At 43.3% G+C, this 18,193-nt stretch overlaps 1 protein-coding gene across 1 annotated transcript in view; it reads right to left on the bottom strand.

The window, feature by feature from the left end:
- Window positions 1–18,193, bottom strand: part of LOC126341345 (DNA-dependent protein kinase catalytic subunit-like) — a 526,946-nt gene that overhangs the window by 253,788 nt on the left and 254,965 nt on the right. Inside the window, exons 27-28 of the mRNA XM_050001770.1 lie at window positions 4,030–4,416; window positions 3,615–3,792 (exon numbers count right to left, since the gene is read on the bottom strand). Coding sequence (XP_049857727.1) covers window positions 3,615–3,792; window positions 4,030–4,416 — 565 coding nt within the window. The remainder of the gene's footprint in view (window positions 1–3,614; window positions 3,793–4,029; window positions 4,417–18,193) is intronic.

The raw sequence follows: 18,193 nt of genomic DNA, 5'->3' as shown, positions 1-18,193 counted from the left end.
CATAGAGTATATGAAAGACTTTGCTCCTCTTCTAGCAGTAGTGTGCCACTGACTGCGAAGAATTCCTAATGACTGGAAAAAAGTGCAAGTCATTCTCATTTGCAAGAAGGGCACACTTTTCTGTGTGTGTATCCATGGTACTAGCCATTTTGCCTCCAGAAGGTAAGTGATGGCCAGCAATTGTATTTAATAATTTATGAGTATTTGACTGAATTTTTCTCAGATACAATTCCTGTAATTAGTAACGTTTCATCTTCAACAGTTAATGCAAAATGTAAACAGGGGTAAATTCCATTGTGGACACATCACAAAAAGTTGTGTATTGTTTCTCAAGGTAATTCCACTAATACTCATATGGCAGACAGGTGTGTCTTATGAAACAAACTGTTTACAAATGTGTGCCTTATACATACAGCTCATTCAGGACCTGATACCACCTCTAACATTTTTTGTAACCATTGGATTCTTATTTCAAAATAAATATGAAACCCTTACTGTCTGTATAATTTTGACCCTTTGTTTGTGTGCGACTAATGTGATGACATAAATGCAAGATTACACACACTCTACACGACATATGTAGGTTACGTTATGACACTATTCACTCCGGTGTAAGTTTGCATAACTACATGAATACTGATTACACAATGCATTGTAAACACCATAAAATGAAAAAGATTTCTCAATACTGTCTTTGGCTGCTGCAGATGGGTATGCTGGCCTGACCCATTCCAACTTATTTGTGGATATAAATATTTAGTGAAATGTTAGTTGATTTCATAATCATAATGATATTCTTCAAATACTTCCAGATGTTCTACATCTACATCTACATGACTACTCTGCAATTCACATTTAAGTGCTTGGCAGATGGTTCATCAAACCACAATCATACTATCTCTCTACTATTCCACTCCCGAGCAGCGAGTGGGAAAAACGAACACCTAAACCTTTCTGTTCGAGCTCTGATTTCTCTTATTTTATTTTGATGATCGTTCCTACCTATGTAGGTTGGGCTCAACAAAATATTTTCGCATTCGGAAGAGAAAGTTGGTGACTGAAATTTCGTAAAAAGGTCTCGCCGCGACGAAAAACGTCTTTGCTGTAATGACTTCCATCCCAACTCGTGTATCATATCTGCCACACTCTCTCGCCTATAACGTGATAATACAAAACGAGCTGCCCTTTTTTGCACCCTTTCGATGTCCTCCGTCAATCCCACCTGGTAAGGATCCCACACCGCGCAGCAATATTCTAACAGAGGACGAACGAGTGTAGTGTAAGCTGTCTCTTTAGTGAACTTGTTGCATCTTCTAAGTGCCCTGCCAATGAAACGCAACCTTTGGCTCACCTTCCCGACAATATTATCTATGTGGTCATTCCAACTGAAGTTGTTCGTAATTTTACCACCCAGGTACTTAGTTGAATTGACAGCCTTGAGAATTGTACCATTTATCGAGTAATCGAATTCCAACGGATTTCTTTTGGAACTCATGTGGATCATCTCACACTTTTCGTTATTTAGCGTCAACTGCCACCTGACACACCATACAGCAATCTTTTCTAAATCGCTTTGCAACTGATACTGGTCTTCGGATGACCTTACTAGCTGCGTTGCACAAGAGCAATGTTTTCTGAAGCCATGCTGATTACGTGTCAATAGATCGTTCCCTTCGAGGTGATTCATAATGTTTGAATACAGTATATGCTCCAAAACCCTACTGCAAACTGACGTCAATGACATAGGTCTGTAGTTTAATGGATTACTCCTACTACCCTTCTTGAACACTGGTGCGACCTGCGCCATTTTCCAATCTGTAGGTACAGATCTATCGGTGAGCGAGCAGTTGTATACGAGTGCTAAGTAGGGAGCTATAGTATCAGCGTAATCTGAAAGGAACCTAATCGGTATACAATCTGGACCTGAAGACTTGCCCGTATCAAGCGATTTGAGTTGCTTCGCAACCCCTAAGGTATCTACTTCTAAGAAACTCATGTTAGCAGATGTTCGTGTTTCAAATTCTGGAATATTCCATTGGTCTTCCCTGGTGAAAGAATTTCAGAAAACTCTGTTCAATAACTCCGCTTAAGCGGCACAGTCGTCGATAACAGTACCATCGGCACTGTGCAGCGAAAGTATTGACTGCGTCTTGCCGCTTGTGTACTTTACATACGACCAGAATTTCTTTGGATTTTCTACCAAATTTCGAGATAATGTTTCGTTGTGGAACCTATTAAAGGCATCTCGCATCGAAGTACGTGCCAAATTTCGCGCGTCTGTAAATTTTAGCACATCTTCGGGATTTCGCGTTCTTTTGAACTCCACATGCTTTTTCCGTTGCCTCTGCAACAGCGTTCGGACCTTTTTTGTGTACCACGGGGGATCCGTTCCATCTCTTACCAATTTATGAGGTATGAATATCTCAATTGCTGTTGCTACTATATCTTTTAATTTGAGCCACATCTCGTCTACATTCGCATAGTCAGTTCGGAAGGAATGGAAATTGTCTTTTAGGAAGGCTTCTAGTGACACTTTATCCACTTTTTTAAATAAAATTATTTTGCGTTTGTTTCTGATGGATTTGGAAGAAATGGTATTGAGCCTAGCTACAACGACCTTGTAATCACTAATCCCTGTACCAGTCATGATGCTCTCTATCAGCTCTGGATTGTTCAATCTGATCATTCAATCCTTCTGCACTATATTTATACAAAATAACCTAATCATTTTCATCAGATGCCGTGAGTGATGGTTTTAGATATGTCAACTCACTGCTGCACAACAGATTGATTCCAGATGTCAATCACACTCCCCCACTATATATTCATTTCCCACCATGACCAGTCTATGAAATACGATATTGCAGTGCCTGTTTTATTCCAAATTACGATGCAATGTTCTTTTGGATGTGCATGTACCAGGCAAACAACTTTTGATTAAAATGTCTCCCCTGTATGAGAATACACATAATGAACATATAAGTGCAGGTTATAGACACATGGTTGACAACATGTCGAAGTTTGGGTCTGGTTGCGAAGTGTGCTCGGAGAGCCGAATTGTGAGGCGACAGCTCGCGATACATGGGAAACTGAGTTCAAGTCCCACTCTGGCACAAATTTTCATTGTTGTTATTTCATTATACGGCCGATGGTTGCCCATATTCACAACTGCGAATACACTTAATGTATTCTATGAGAAGTTTTGTTTTCTTGGACAGTGCACCTACATGTATGTAGGAAAACAGGGAAACCACGAAGTAAATGGAGGGGAGATAGACCAGTTTTCATATTTTCATGTTTCTAGCTTCCTTTTTAAGTCTGTATGATTTTGATTAAGTCCTTCATTTTTCATGTATTATGTCTCAATTTTTAATCATATGTTTCCATTCCCACTTTATTCTGTTTCTCACGCTTTTGCTTCTAGTTCTGTACTGTGGTCCCAATATCTTGTTCTTATATCTTATAAACCAACCAACAGTGTGATGTCCTGAAACCACAAATCTATTGCCTGTCTTAATTACACACTCACAAGTTAGGGTATAAAATTAGCCATTGTACTAATGCACTCTGACAATTTCATTAACTAAAGACAGATATCTGAAACAGACACTTACCTTCTGTTGGTTCTCTGAAAACAGGAATCCAGAAACAAAAGTTTCTTCAAATTTTGTGTTTGTAATGACAGCTGCTAGACCATTGTATGCAGCACATTGCATCTTGCGAAACAGTTCCAGTACTTCAGGATCTTCCCTAGCATTTGATGGTTTCTCAATACTCCGAAATGCTTTCAATCTATAAAAAAAATGCAAATGGAAGTAGTGTGTTGTTACCTGTTCTGTAGCTGCATTACCTATGTAACACAATAGCTGGTTTATCGATTTGTCCTGAATTACAAAGCCATTCAAAGATTTTATTTTTTCTGCTGCTTCAGCAGTAACACGGTGTTTGAATGTGCTGATAACCACTTTATTTACAGAAATGCACAAAGAAGAAGAAGAAGAAACGTATATCAGAAGAAAATATACAAACCTCTTAACAATTTCCCTCATCAGCTCTTTTCCTTCAATGTCAGCACCTGGAAAAGCTGCATTTGTGATGGGGCTTGCTTTGTCTTCAAGTACTTCCTTACTGCACTTGAAATGTAAAACATCTAATAACTGGGAAGCACCAAATTTTGAAACAATGTCATGTTTCGTGATGAATATGTTGGTGTCTTCCACCATGCTAGACAAATTTTTCATAATATCTTTAATATATTTAGCATAAAAGGTTTGAATTGCACCAATACTACTGTACTTAACAAGCGGCACCAGAAACTTCTCAATGCTGCCCAGTCGTGTGTTTGAATCATACATTCTGTTACTAAACACGGAGAATGCTGTTTCCAAGCATTGCTGTTGCTTTTCTGATGGCAACCTGGAAAGATAGCAAAAAAGTTTTATTAAAGTTGTAACACTGACCAGGGAGTAACCTAATGAATAGATTAAAGTGAAAGATTTGTCACTTTTATTAAACAGGTAAATTGGATGAAAAACCCTACTTCTTCGAACCTTCTGCTCTTCTCTCACTTTTCAACCTTTTCCCTCTGTTCATGTATCGTCTCTTAACAGTTTGTCCAGGTATTGCCTTACCTCTGGTCATTCCTATTCTTCCCTATCCTAAAGTTATTTTCTGAGCGTAGTTCATTCTTGCATACTTCATTTTCCAAACATACATTATCATAGCACCTGATACACTCCTGGAAATTGAAATAAGAACACCGTGAATTCATTGTCCCAGGAAGGGGAAACTTTATTGACACATTCCTGGGGTCAGATACATCACATGATCACACTGACAGAACCACAGGCACATAGACACAGGCAACAGAGCATGCACAATGTCGGCACTAGTACAGTGTATATCCACCTTTCGCAGCAATGCAGGCTGCTATTCTCCCATGGAGACGATCGTAGAGATGCTGGATGTAGTACTGTGGAACGGCTTGCCATGCCATTTCCACCTGGCGCCTCAGTTGGACCAACGTTCGTGCTGGACGTGCAGACCGCGTGAGACGACGCTTCATCCAGTACCAAACATGCTCAATGGGGGACAGATCTGGAGATCTTGCTGGCCAGGGTAGTTGACTTACACCTTCTAGAGCACGTTGGGTGGCACGGGATACATGCGGACGTGCATTGTCCTGTTGGAACAGCAAGTTCCCTTGCCGGTCTAGGAATGGTAGAACGATGGGTTCGATGACGGTTTGGATGTATCGTGCACTATTCAGTGTCCCCTCCACGATCACCAGAGGTGTACGGCCAGTGTAGGAGATCGCTCCCCACACCATGATGCCGGGTGTTGGCCCTGTGTGCCTCGGTCGTACGCAGTCCTGATTGTGGCGCTCACCTGCACGGCGCCAAACACGCATACGACCATCATTGGCACCAAGGCAGAAGCGACTCACATCGCTGAAGACGACACGTCTCCATTCGTCCCTCCATTCACGCCTGTCGCGACACCACTGGAGGCGGGCTGCACGATGTTTGGGCGTGAGCGGAAGACGGCCTAACGGTGTGCGGGACCGTAGCCCAGCTTTATGGAGACGGTTGCGAATGGTCCTCACCGATACCCCAGGAGCAACAGTGTCCCTAATTTGCTGGGAAGTGGCGGTGCGGTCCCCTATGGCACTCCGGAGGATCCTAAGGTCTTGGCGTGCATCCGTGCGTCGCTGCGGTCCGGTCCCAGGTCGACGGGCACGTGCACCTTCCGCCGACCATTGGCGACAACATCGATGTACTGTGGAGACCTCACGCCCCACGTGTTGAGCAATTCGGCGGTACGTCCACATGGCCTCCCGCATGCCCACTATACACCCTCGCTCAAAGTCCGTCAATTGCACATACGGTTCACGTCCACGCTGTCGCGGCATGCTACCAGTGTTAAAGACTGCGTTGGAGCTCCGTATGCCACGGCAAACTGGCCGACACTGCCGGTGGCGGTGCACAAATGGTGCGCAGCTAGCGCCATTCGACGGCCAACACCGCGGTTCCTGGTGTGTCCGCTGTGCCGTGCGTGTGATCATTGCTTGTACAGCCCTCTCGCAGTGTCCGGAGCAAGTATGGTGGGTCTGACACTCCGGTGTCAATGTGTTCTTTTTTCCATTTCCAGGAATGTACAATGAGGTAGCCTTCCACAACACACCACTCTATTTGAGCCCGTCATGTTTCATTCTCCACCTACACTGCAGAAAACCAGTAAGTAGATCAGAAGCTTAAATGTCGCAGGTTCTTTAAATTATATTACTTCTTGCTCGAAGCTTCTATTGTTTAAATACTTGTAATGATATGTGAAAAAACAATATATCTAATACCACAGAAATTAAAAGTTGCTTTTGTGCTTCTTTTAAGTAATTTTATGTTTGATACTACAATCAGATGACAAACATTAATGAAATTAGAATGAAATTTTCACTCTACAGCAGAGTGTGCACTGATATGAAACTTCCTGACAGATTAAAACTGTGTGCCGCACCGAGACTCGAACTCGGGACCTTTGCCTTTCACGGACAAGTGCTCTACCAACTGAGCTACCCAAGCATGACTCACGCTCTGTCCTCACAGCTTTGTAGGAGATGAGGTACTGGCGGAATTACAGCTTTGAGGATGGGGCGCGAGTCGTGCTTGGGTAGCTCAGTTGGTACAGCACTTGTCCGTGAAAGGCAAAGGTCCCGAGTTCGAGTCTCGGTCTGGCACACAGTTTTAATCTGCCAGGAAGTTTCATTCATGAAATTTCTGGGGGAAGTCTACATGCATGTGGTTCCGAATTCACACAGCCAGCTTGTTTCAAAAACGTATAACCAAAGAAAGTACAAAAATACCAAAAATCAATATACTCTGATTAGCCAGAACATTACAATCACTAACCTACTATAAATATAAATCCAATCAGGCAACAGCAATGACACCTGGTGAGGAATGACTGCTAGTCAGACACATGTGCAGTGTATATAGTATCAGTTAGTGCGCTGTCACTGTGTAGAATGGGGAAGGCGCACAATCTGGAGTTTGACCGAGGGCAGATTGTGATGGCCTGGAGGCTCAACACGAGCATTTAGGAAATTGCATAACTTGTTGGGTGTCTGAGGAGTGCTGTGGTGAGTTTCTTCAACAAGTGACAAAACAAAGGTGAAACCAAGCTCAGATGCTGTGGGGTTGGGCCACCACCCCTGACTACAGATGACGAACATAATAGGCTGGACAGACTGGTAAAACAAGAGCAGGCAGCGAACTGTGGTAAACTTTAATGCTGGAGAGAGTAGCATTGCACCATACACCATACACCATACACTCCTAATGATGAGCCTCCGCAGCTGACGGATGACCCATGCACATGCCAATGTTGAACGCCATGACATCAGCAATTATGACTAAAGGAACTGGGCAAATGATCATCGGCGCTGGATGTTGACACAGTGGCAGAGCATTCCATGGTCTGATGAATCTCGGTGCCTTCTTCACCATGCCTGTAGGTGGGTGCAAATCTATTGTCTTCCAGGGGAATAGCTCCTCGACAGCTGTACTGCAGGATGGAGACAAGCTGGCACTGGCTCCATCATGCTGTGTGGAACATTCAAGTGAGCATCCATGTATCTAGTGGAGCTTGTGCAAGGCACCACGACAGCTGAGTATTGTACACTGGTTGCAGGCCACACACACCCCTTCATGGCAATCATGTTTTGCGATGGCAGTGGTGTTTTTCAACAAGATAAGGCGCCATGTCACAAGGTCAGGAGCATGATGGAGTGGTTGGAGGAATACAGTGGCGAGTTCCAATTGATGTGTTGGGCTCCCAGCTTAACATATCTGAACCAGATTGAACACATCTGGGATGTGATTGAACACATCTGGGATGTGATTGAACCCGGCATCAGAGCTCATGGCCCCCTCCTCTGGAATTTACAGGAATTAGGTGCCAACTCCTCCCAGTGACTTACGAAGACCTTACTGCTTCCATACCATGTTATTTGTGCCAAAGGTGAATATACTGGCTATTAAGTAGGTGGTCATAATATTTCCAGCTGATCAGTGTACATACACTCTTGACTGTTAAAATTGCAAAACCATGGAGGCAGCACGCAAGAAATGTGAAACTGGTACATAGTGCAGTAGATGCTTCAAAGTAAGCATGAGTAATGCTACCTACATGCAGTATGTATAAGGAAAGATTACACAGCAGGGTTCTCATTCAGAAATCACATTAAGTGATCATGTGTTATGCTTCAGGCAAGGAGAAAATGCCTACCAGCACATTTCAGAATTCAACATCACAAAAATCATTGCCTATCAAGACTGCGTTTATAGCTCTGCAATACTGTTGCTTCCATCAATCAGTATCCCTCGACTGTCATGTGAGTATGAAATTGGCGATTTCAGGAGAGCCGTAGCCAATATCCTCTTAATAGCTCTGTCCTAGTGCCCCAAGTGATTAGCGCCGGGGCAGACAGACATAATATTCACTTAGCCATGCAGGGTAGCACAGCCAAATCACGAATCTCTGATCAGGATATTTGCAGGAAGATAAGTATCCACATGGACAGTAATATATCATCTGGAGTACCACAGACTGTTGGTATGGCGAGCATTGTGGTGTTTTGCTTTGATAGGACAGCAGTGGGGTGCACTGACTGTGGTGCACTCAACATTACTTGAACCAAGAGTGACAATGTACTGACTTTTCAGTTGATTTGCATGTTTGCATGCAACATCATGTAGGTATCCATGTGTGGAGGCTCTAAGAATAATAACATTTCCAGACTCCATTCGCTATGGCTGTGCCCTATATTCCAACAAAATAACAAAAAGACTACACATTACCCATATTGTTCCTTCCTACCTCAATATAGGCAGTGTTCAACTGTCACTCTGTCCAACACCTTCTCCAGATATCTCACCCACTTGAAACAGCTAGCCCCAGGATGCGAAGAGTGTCACATGCAATCGCTCATCAGTCATCACAATTAATTGTATTTGGCAAAGAGCTGATGCAGCACGGAATTACATTACCATGACAGTTTCACTATGTCCAGCCCATTTAGGACTATGGTGGCATGATATGACAGCTCTGTGTACTAAATTTCTTCCCTGTATATCCTTGAATCACATACAAATTTAATCACGTATTTTTCCTACTATACTATTATATACATAACAAAAATCTTGTTATTTTTCCTGGTGTTACCATTTTAATGACCAGAAGTGTAGAAGTACAGTTTCCACACTATATAACATTTAGCTTGATGGGTGATTGTTTGCAAAATTCTGTAATTCTCTCTGCTCGAACATTTTTGAAATTGACAGATCACCTTAATTTGGGCTAACCAACTTCTGAATAATGTGTTCACTCTGTGACTAAATGTTGCATTTAACTGAAATTCTTTATTTGTAGATATGGTGCTTATCTATCTAGGATGAACAAGCAAATTGCTACATTCAGGTGAATAGCTGGACCAGAATGCCTAACACAATAGCAAAATTGTTCCTGAACATGAGAATATTAGGGAAATGAAAGTAGCTAATTACTACTGTAACCAGGAGTGACAGTAACCAAGACCAGAACAAAAAGGATGAAACATACAAAAGCATATTAAGTTCACAAGTGAAAAAATAAAACACCTCACAGAAAAACCATAAGAACATATAAAAACTCAGTGCCCCTGGCGACTGGTGCAGAAGCTACCGGTACTCGACAGCTGCGATTCATTTTTCACATCCAACATAAAACACTACACCACAAAATACAAATAATAGCTCTGGTTGGTGGGATTCTTGACAGATGACTGTGACAATGACATGCAACAAGTGCAGCACACAATACATCAGCCTTTTCGGTGGACACACACACACGTCATCCTGGAAACAGGCAGGAAAATGCATGTGGCAGCCAGAACGGGTCATGCATGCTCGCTGTCCTTCTGGGTCAACCAGTTATTGCACCTGTGGTAACGATTGTGGTGCTTGTTGTGGAAGGTGCAGAGGTCTTGATGCTGCTGTAGATGGTGCCGCTTTGTTGGAAATGTATGCAGGCTTGATGCAGCTGAGTGAAATGTTTGTGGACTTGCCATTTACCGCAATGTTCAGAGTTGATGTACCACTTCTTAATACATGGTACAGTTTGGTGTACGGGGATTGTAATGATGGCTTGATATCGTCTGTTCAGAGCATAAAGTGTAACAACTCACTGAACAAATCTGATTCTGATGGCTGGCCATGGAAGTTGCATCACTGATGAAACTCTGGAACTCTTGCTCACCTTGCTGAGTCTTGGCCAGTTACAGAAAATCTGTAGGTCTCGACAATCTGTTGAGGCACAAGAGGCAGTCAGCCACTACATCGATAATGCCAGAAATGTGTTTATTGTCTGTACTACATTGGCTGATATACTCAAGATGATTGTACTGTTAAGAAGAGCAGTTGTTGCTGTTCCACTTGGATATGTAGATTAATGGCTTGTGATCCATGTAAATCACAGATACTCTCACTTCAATCTGTGGCTAAGAGTATTCAAACGTTTTGTACACAGCCTGGTGTTTGCAATCGTAGGCACAGCACCCCTGCTGTGACACTGACAATTTATTCAAGAAGTACACAAGTAGTTACTGTGAACAATCCAACAATTACTGCAATGCCCTGCCAATAGCAGTTTGGCTTATGTGCACCATCAATGCCAACCTCGTTTTAAGCTTGGGGTGCATGAGGAGTGCTGTGTTTGCCATATTTTGCTTTGCAGCCCTGAAAGGGTAGCACATCAGCTCAGTCTATGCAATGGGGTACTGCGTCTAACCTTTGGACTGGTGTATTCCACATTTAATGGTTCCTGCAGTTCTACTGCACATGGTAGATGGTGGTGGTAGAAGATCAACATCCCCAGGAACAGGGATAATTTCTTAATTGTGGCTGGCCTTGTTATCAGAAGAATGGCTTCAACATTTTCAGTTAATGGTACGGATCCTGCAGACAATAGTCAGTGGTCTAGGAATGTGGTTTTGGGTTACCTTTACATTTACTTGGCCATGATTAACACCACAACGTACAGTTCCAAACATTTTAGTACCTCCTTAAGCAGCTGGTGATGTTGCTCCTTCATGGTCAAAAACACTACTACATCATCAAAGTAGACAAAGGAAAATGGCAGGCCTTGCAGGACGGAATCAGTAAGACTTTGCCAGGTTTGAGCAGCATTCTGTGAACCAAAAGTCATGAACTTGCTTTCAAAAAGTCAAAACAGAGTAATGATTGACATTTTTGGGTTGTCTTCCTCTGCCACAGGAATCCTTGTACAAGCTTAAGTGCAGTCTAAACACTGAATATTGTTGGTCCACATAATGCATAATTGTGGTCTTGCAACAATGGCACAGGGTAGCACACAGTTCTAGAGCTGAGCATGAGATAATCGCTGCATAAATGCCCAGCTGCTCCTTTTTTGGAACAAGGTGTAGAACAAACTACCTTGACTGTTCAGTTATTTCTACTTCAAGCATTGTGTCAAAGACGGCTTTTGCAATGGCCAAGCAATCAAGTGCCACACACCTAGGCCAGCAAGATTCCAGTGGGTCATCTGTGGTTTCTATGTGATGCACCGTATTGTGTGGCACTTGCTTAGGTTCACAGGAGCTCTACTCAAAGCTGAGGATTGACTTATCAGAGAGGTGTACTCTTCCAATGAAATCCTGCAGCTGTCAGTCCAGTAAAACTGTCGACCAGCCAAGCATTGGATATATATATATATATATAATGTGCTGAGAGATTAGCTCCTATAATTGCCTTCGTGATGGTGAAGTCTCTGCTGGATGAGCGACATAATTTCAAATTAAATTTGATCCCCTGTGTTCTGTAGATATACATGGACGATTTATTAACAGCGATTGAACAGAATGCCATAAACGGTCTGCAGCAGAGGAATGGAGTTTGAGATAAGATGATAAAATGTGAACCCGTGTCTATCAGGTAATTCTGGCCAGAACAGGTGTCGTGACTTTGTGGGACACTCTAGGGCACCTATGACTGTCCACCAGTGGTTTTTGTGAAGAAGCAGAGTGCTGTACATTCCTGTGTCTGCTCACCAAATATATGGGGGGTACCAGCACAAGGGTTTTTCCATGTCAGACAATGGGGCATTGGTCAACAAATGGCTCCTGGATCTCTTGCAGTTACACCCTCTACCTCTGCCGGTACCACCTTGTGACAGCAGAGTACCAATATGCAGACATAATAACTCTACTTTTGTTGCCAAGGAGTCAAAATCTGTGTGCACGACTGTCGCTGCCACTACCATACTACTGCCCGGCACTGTCTCCACACTAACCTGAGCAGGTGCAAATGGCCTCTTGGATTTGATCTGCAGGCTCAGTCATGGCATCCAGTGACACCTCTGTTTGTGACACCATGATAGCTTTGATCTGCGGCAGAAGTCAACTGCTCCACATGGTGCATAGTAACTTGTCTGGAACTGTAACTGTCTCTACAATGCTCTGTAAATGTCATAGATTTTGTAGTGGTTTGCGATCACCTCTTGTGTCAGTATTTGTTGTATTCGATGTATTCAATGTTCTTGAGATGCTGTGAGTCTCTGGATTAATTACAATTTAAGCTTTTCTAATGAGACATTCTTTGGTGGCACAGTAATGACATCTTTAATTTCTACAGCGAAACAGTGGTCAAGCTGGCTCATGCTAAGGGCAAATTCCATAGAGTCAGTCATGATTCCTGCATAGCAAAAGTTTGCTTCTACCTGGGCAAATCACAGTACCAGTTTTGTTACGGCACAAGGAGGCAAATGGATCACTAGTCTAGACACTCTTGGCTCATTGGTTACCTTGTGAACTAGTAAAATCCAGTGGTGGTTTAGTCCTCTTCAGCTCATAGCACAATGGGATCACCATTTGTTGGGTTCAACTTAATTTGGGCTGATCAATTTGGGCTGACTAACAGCAGAACAACATGTTCACTCTGAGACTAGAGATTGTACTTGATTGAAATGCTTTATCTATGAATAATGGTGCTTAATTATATACAAAAACAAGTAAACTGTTACAACCTGACAAGGTCGACAGCAAAATCATTCCAGAGTATGAGTATATTCATAACATGAGGTAGATAATTACTACTGTAACTACAATTGACAGTACGCAGAAACAAAACAAAAAACATAGAATGAATGAAAACATAAAATTCACACACCAAAGAATAAACAGCATGAAAAAAATAAACCATAAGAATATATACAGAGTGTTACAAAAAGGTACGGCCAAACTTTCAGGAAACATTCCTCACACACAAATAAAGAAAATATGTTATGTGTCCGGAAACGCTTAATTTCCATGTTAGAGCTCATTTTAGTTTCGTCAGTGTGTATTGTACTTCCTCCATTCACTGCCATGATTTCATACGGGATACTCTACCTGTGCTGCTAGAACATGTGCCTTTACAAGTATGACATCATGTGGTTCATACATGATGGAGCTCCTGCACATTTCAGTCGAAGTGTTCGTAGGCATCTCAACAACATATACGGTGACTGATGGATTGGTAGAGGCGGACCAATTCCATGGCCTCCACGCTCTCCTGACCACAACCCTATTGACTTTCATTTATGGGGGCATTTGAAAGTTCTTGTCTAAGCAACCCCGGTACCAAATGTAGAGACTCTTTGTGCTCGTATTGCGGATGGCTGTGATACAATACGCCATTCTCCAGGGCTGCATCAGCACATCAGGGATTCCAAGCGATGGAGGATGGATGCATGTATCCTCGCTAACGGAGGACATTTTGAACATTTCCTGTAACAAAGTGTCTGAAGTCACACTGGTGCGTTCTGTTGCTGTGTGTTTCCATTCCATGATTAATGTGATTTGAAGACAAATGAGCTTTAAAATGGAAAGTAAGCGTTTCCGGACACATGTCCACATAACATATTTTCTTTCTTTGTGTGTGAGGAACGTTTCCTGAAAGTTTGGCCGTATCTTTTTGTAACACCCTGCATATAAAAACACACTGCCCCCCAGCAGCTGATTGGAAGCTGCTTGACAGCAGCGACTTACTTGTCACCATGCACACATGACGCCACACCACAGAATACAAATAACACCCCTGGTTGGCACAAATTTTAACTGAATGCCGCAACCATACCAGGCAACAAATGTACCAGATGCTAGAAAATCATGATACAGGTGTAATCTATTTTAAAACTTAAGGAGTTACAAAATTATGATTATGCATCCGAACAGCATTTCAGCAACAATCATTGTCAGAAACTTCCTGGCAGGTTAAAACTGTGTGCCAGACTGAGACTCGAACTCGGGACATTTGCCTTTAGCGGGCAAGTGCTCTACTGACTGAGCTACCCAAGCACAGCCCACGCCCTGTCCTCACAGGAGACACGGTAGTGGCGGAATTAAAGCTGTGAGGACGGGGCATGAGTCCTGCTTGGGTAGCTCAGTTGGTAGAGCACTTGCCTGCGAAAGGCAAAGGTACTGAGTTCAAGTTTCGGTGCGGCACGCAGTTTTCATTTGCCAGGAAGTTTCACATCAGTGCATACTCTGCTGTAGAGTGAAAATTTCATTCTATCATTGTCAGAGTTAGTCATCAATTTAATATATTTTTCACGAAGCTATCGTCAGCAAATTTTTAGATACCTGGTAGCCCATCAGTGAGTAATTTATCATTCAGATACACTAAACAGTTCTGTCTGCTGCAGTAATACATTTAGTATAGTATGGAATAACTGCTGAATGGGTGGCCACTAATTTGGAGAAGTGGTTGAAGGAAGGATGGAAGATTAGGATTTAATGCCCCATTGACATGAGGTCATTGGAGAAGGAGCACGAACTCTGATTGTTTCAAGGATGGGGAAGGAAATCAGCTGTGGCCTTTCAATGGAACCATCCAGGAATTTAATTGGAGCAACTTAGGGAAATCAAGGAAAACCTAAATCTGGAAGGCTGATAGCAGGTTTGAAGCATTGTCCTCTCAAATGCAATCACATTGTGCCACCTCACTTGGTAAAAGTGCTTGATACTGTGCTCTGAGAAATACATTTCTTCAACATTTTGATAGGAAAAATCACTAGCTTGTAGTAAAATGTTCAGTTTTCTTTGTACACTTTAGTGCACTTGCTTTTCTAACTGCTGTATCAACAAGGAAATTCAGATATGATGAAACTAATCTGGACACAAAGGAAGGCCACCATAAAATTCGACATTGGCTGGTTGTACTTCACATGGTTCTATTGGGCCCATACACGAATAATAATAATAATAATAATAATAATAATAATAAACAGTCCAAAATGCAAAAAATATTTTATCTTAAAAAAGGTGGCTGGTCCCGATCAATAACTGACCATCCTCATATCATTACATACTCTGTAAATGGTGTGTCACAGCTATTAGGGGACACATGAAGGTAGGCACAACAGTAAAAAACAACATAATTACAGTATAAGTATAAAATGAAGAGATACCCTTGCTGACTGCTACAGCTGGTGGGATATACCACTAACTGCTCTTGCCTGGTGTGAGGAGCAGCTGCTGCATGATGTGCAGTTGCCATCACACAGATGGTAAGCGGAGCTCTCACTATCTCCAGCATTACATCAGTGATAGCCAGTGGCAGTCCGATATATATGGAATGAGTGAAAATACAACTTTAGTAAGAAATACTTGGATCAAAACCACAGTCATGTAATTGTAAAAGCAGACTTTCATAAAATGTAATAAAAGAAGTGTAACAGAGAAATAAACCATTAGGATTCGAACTAGACCCGAAGTGCAGTCTATGGGGATTGGTGCATATGTCTGTTGTGCAAAGATTACTTACAAGGATACCACAAGGAACAACAGTAATGGTATGAAGATGGATATATAGTGTCCATATTTCCAGTCAAAGACAAAGAATGTGGATTGCAATTAATGACTCGGAACATAATCATCATTATATACACAAGGCAATAAGTTTATTAGATAGAACAGGAACAGTATCAATGATGCTATAAACATACAAAGGAAGCAACAAAAATAAAAAAAAGCAAAAAACAACTGACATTAAAATTAGATGAGATGCCTTCTGTGGGGACCTGCATGCAACATCTGTAGATTAATGATGGCTTAAAAGCATGCCATCAGTAACCCTAGTAACAGCATTAAGATTGATATGTCCTGATTTCCAGTCAAAGATACAGAAGTATGGCTTACAATTTTTTTTTACTTCGGATGTAATCTTAATTATACACAAAAGAGGCAATAAGTTCTTTTAATACACTAGGAACAGTATCAACAAATGTAAAAAATATAAAGGAAGTATACAAGAACAGTAAAACAATAAATTAGTAACATCAAAATTAAGCATTAGGTACCATATGAGTACACTTCCATGTAAGATACGTTACACAAAGATGGCTCAGTGAAGACACCACTTACAATAAATATTGGCCTGTCATTATGGCTTGATTCGTAGCAATCTTTGTGTCATATTTACTGTTATAACCTTTAATCACCAATAATTGCGTGGATATTCAAACACTCTCACTTAGAAACAATAGCTGGTTACATGATAACAACTCAGTATCTCTTATTCGACTGCCGTGCAGTGACATGCGGCCGGCGCCGTTCGTAGCTAGGTGGCGCCCCTGCGCTCAGCCGAGTTGCGGAGCGCCGTTATCGCCGTTTGCGCATTAAGTCGTGGTGGCACTGTTAAATATCGTGGCACTGTCACAACACTTATCCCCCCTTGGGGGATGGGGTGGGGGGAGTGGGGGCGGGGAGCAGGGGGGGGGCGGGGGGGGGGGGGGGGGGGACACCACTCACTTCCTTGGAGACAAGGACAGTGCGGAGACATCCATGGCCTCTTGTGAGGCCCCGAGAAAATCCCATGGAGAGACACGAGAGTATGGTCGAAAATGTCCTGGATGGAAGCTCGTACGTGGAACATGCTACCTGGATGAGATGATGGGTGAAAACTCCAGAGCAGCATCCATAGATGTCATGGACCTGGGGGTGTGCTCCAGCAAGATGGGTCCCGGAGAAGGCGGCGTTGCGACTGGGGCTGGTTCCGGCGTACTCAGAAGCGGTAGCGACGGCGGCTGCATCAACACGTACGGCAGTTCTGCAGCAGCGACAGGAATGGCTTCTCGGGCTGGTGGAGGCGAAGGGAGGGGCGGTGGCACCGGCGTGGCCACCACTCGTAGGCACACCTGATCGTAATGGCGAACAACCATGCCGTCGTCAGTACGTATTTCACAAAGCCGGCGGCTGCGAAGAGCCTTGACCACCCCTGGAATCCATTTAGGGCGAGATCCTTACCCTCGTGCCCACACGTCAGTGCCCACCGAGTATGTTCCCGCACTAGGGGACACAGCCCAAGGCCTGACAGGATGAAGCAGGCGCAGCAGAGTGCGCTGTTGGCGGCCATGCAAGAATTCAGCAGCGCTGCTATCACCCAGAGGCGTGAAGCGATAAGAACTCAGAAATTGCAGCAGAGGGTCATCTGTGGAAAAATCACTAAGGATTTTTTTCATCTGGCTTTTGAAAGTGCGGACAAGGCACTCGACCTCCCCATTCGATTGCGGATGGAAGGGCGGTGCTGTAACATGATGAATCCCTTGTCCAGTACAAAAATCACGGAAGGCCTGTGAAGAGAACTGAGGGCCATTGTCCGTGACGATCGTGGATGGAAGACCTTCTTGCGCAAAGATTTTGGACAAAGCCAGCGTCGTCGCCGCAGTGGTGAGCGACGGACATCGAACAACAAATGGAAACTTCGAGAAGGTGTCATTCAACAGTAGCCAATAAGTACCGAGGAAGGGGCCGGCAAAGTCAGCGTGCACCCGTTCCCTTGGCTGTGCCGGATCAGGCCACGAGCGGGCATTGTACGAGGTGCAGCCAGTTGTTGAGCACACTGACCACATGCAGCAACCATGTGGGCGATGTCCGAATCAATACCGGGCCAATAAACGTGCCTGCGGGCCAGGGACTTAGTCCAAGAAATACCCCAATGGCCTTCATGCAACGGTTTGAGAACATCTTTGCGAAGAGAGGCTGGCACCACGACCCATGGAGATGCGCCATCCGTGGCCAGAAGAACAACACCATCACGAACAGACAGACGAAGGCACAAGGCATGGTAGTTGTGAAGGGGATCCGATGTCCGGCCCTTGGTCC

The sequence above is a fragment of the Schistocerca gregaria genome, chromosome 1 (assembly GCF_023897955.1).
Source record: "Schistocerca gregaria isolate iqSchGreg1 chromosome 1, iqSchGreg1.2, whole genome shotgun sequence".
Classification (NCBI taxonomy): domain Eukaryota; kingdom Metazoa; phylum Arthropoda; class Insecta; order Orthoptera; family Acrididae; genus Schistocerca; species Schistocerca gregaria.
The sequence above is the reverse complement of the archived record's forward strand: the minus strand, read 5'-3'. Positions and strand labels throughout refer to the sequence as shown.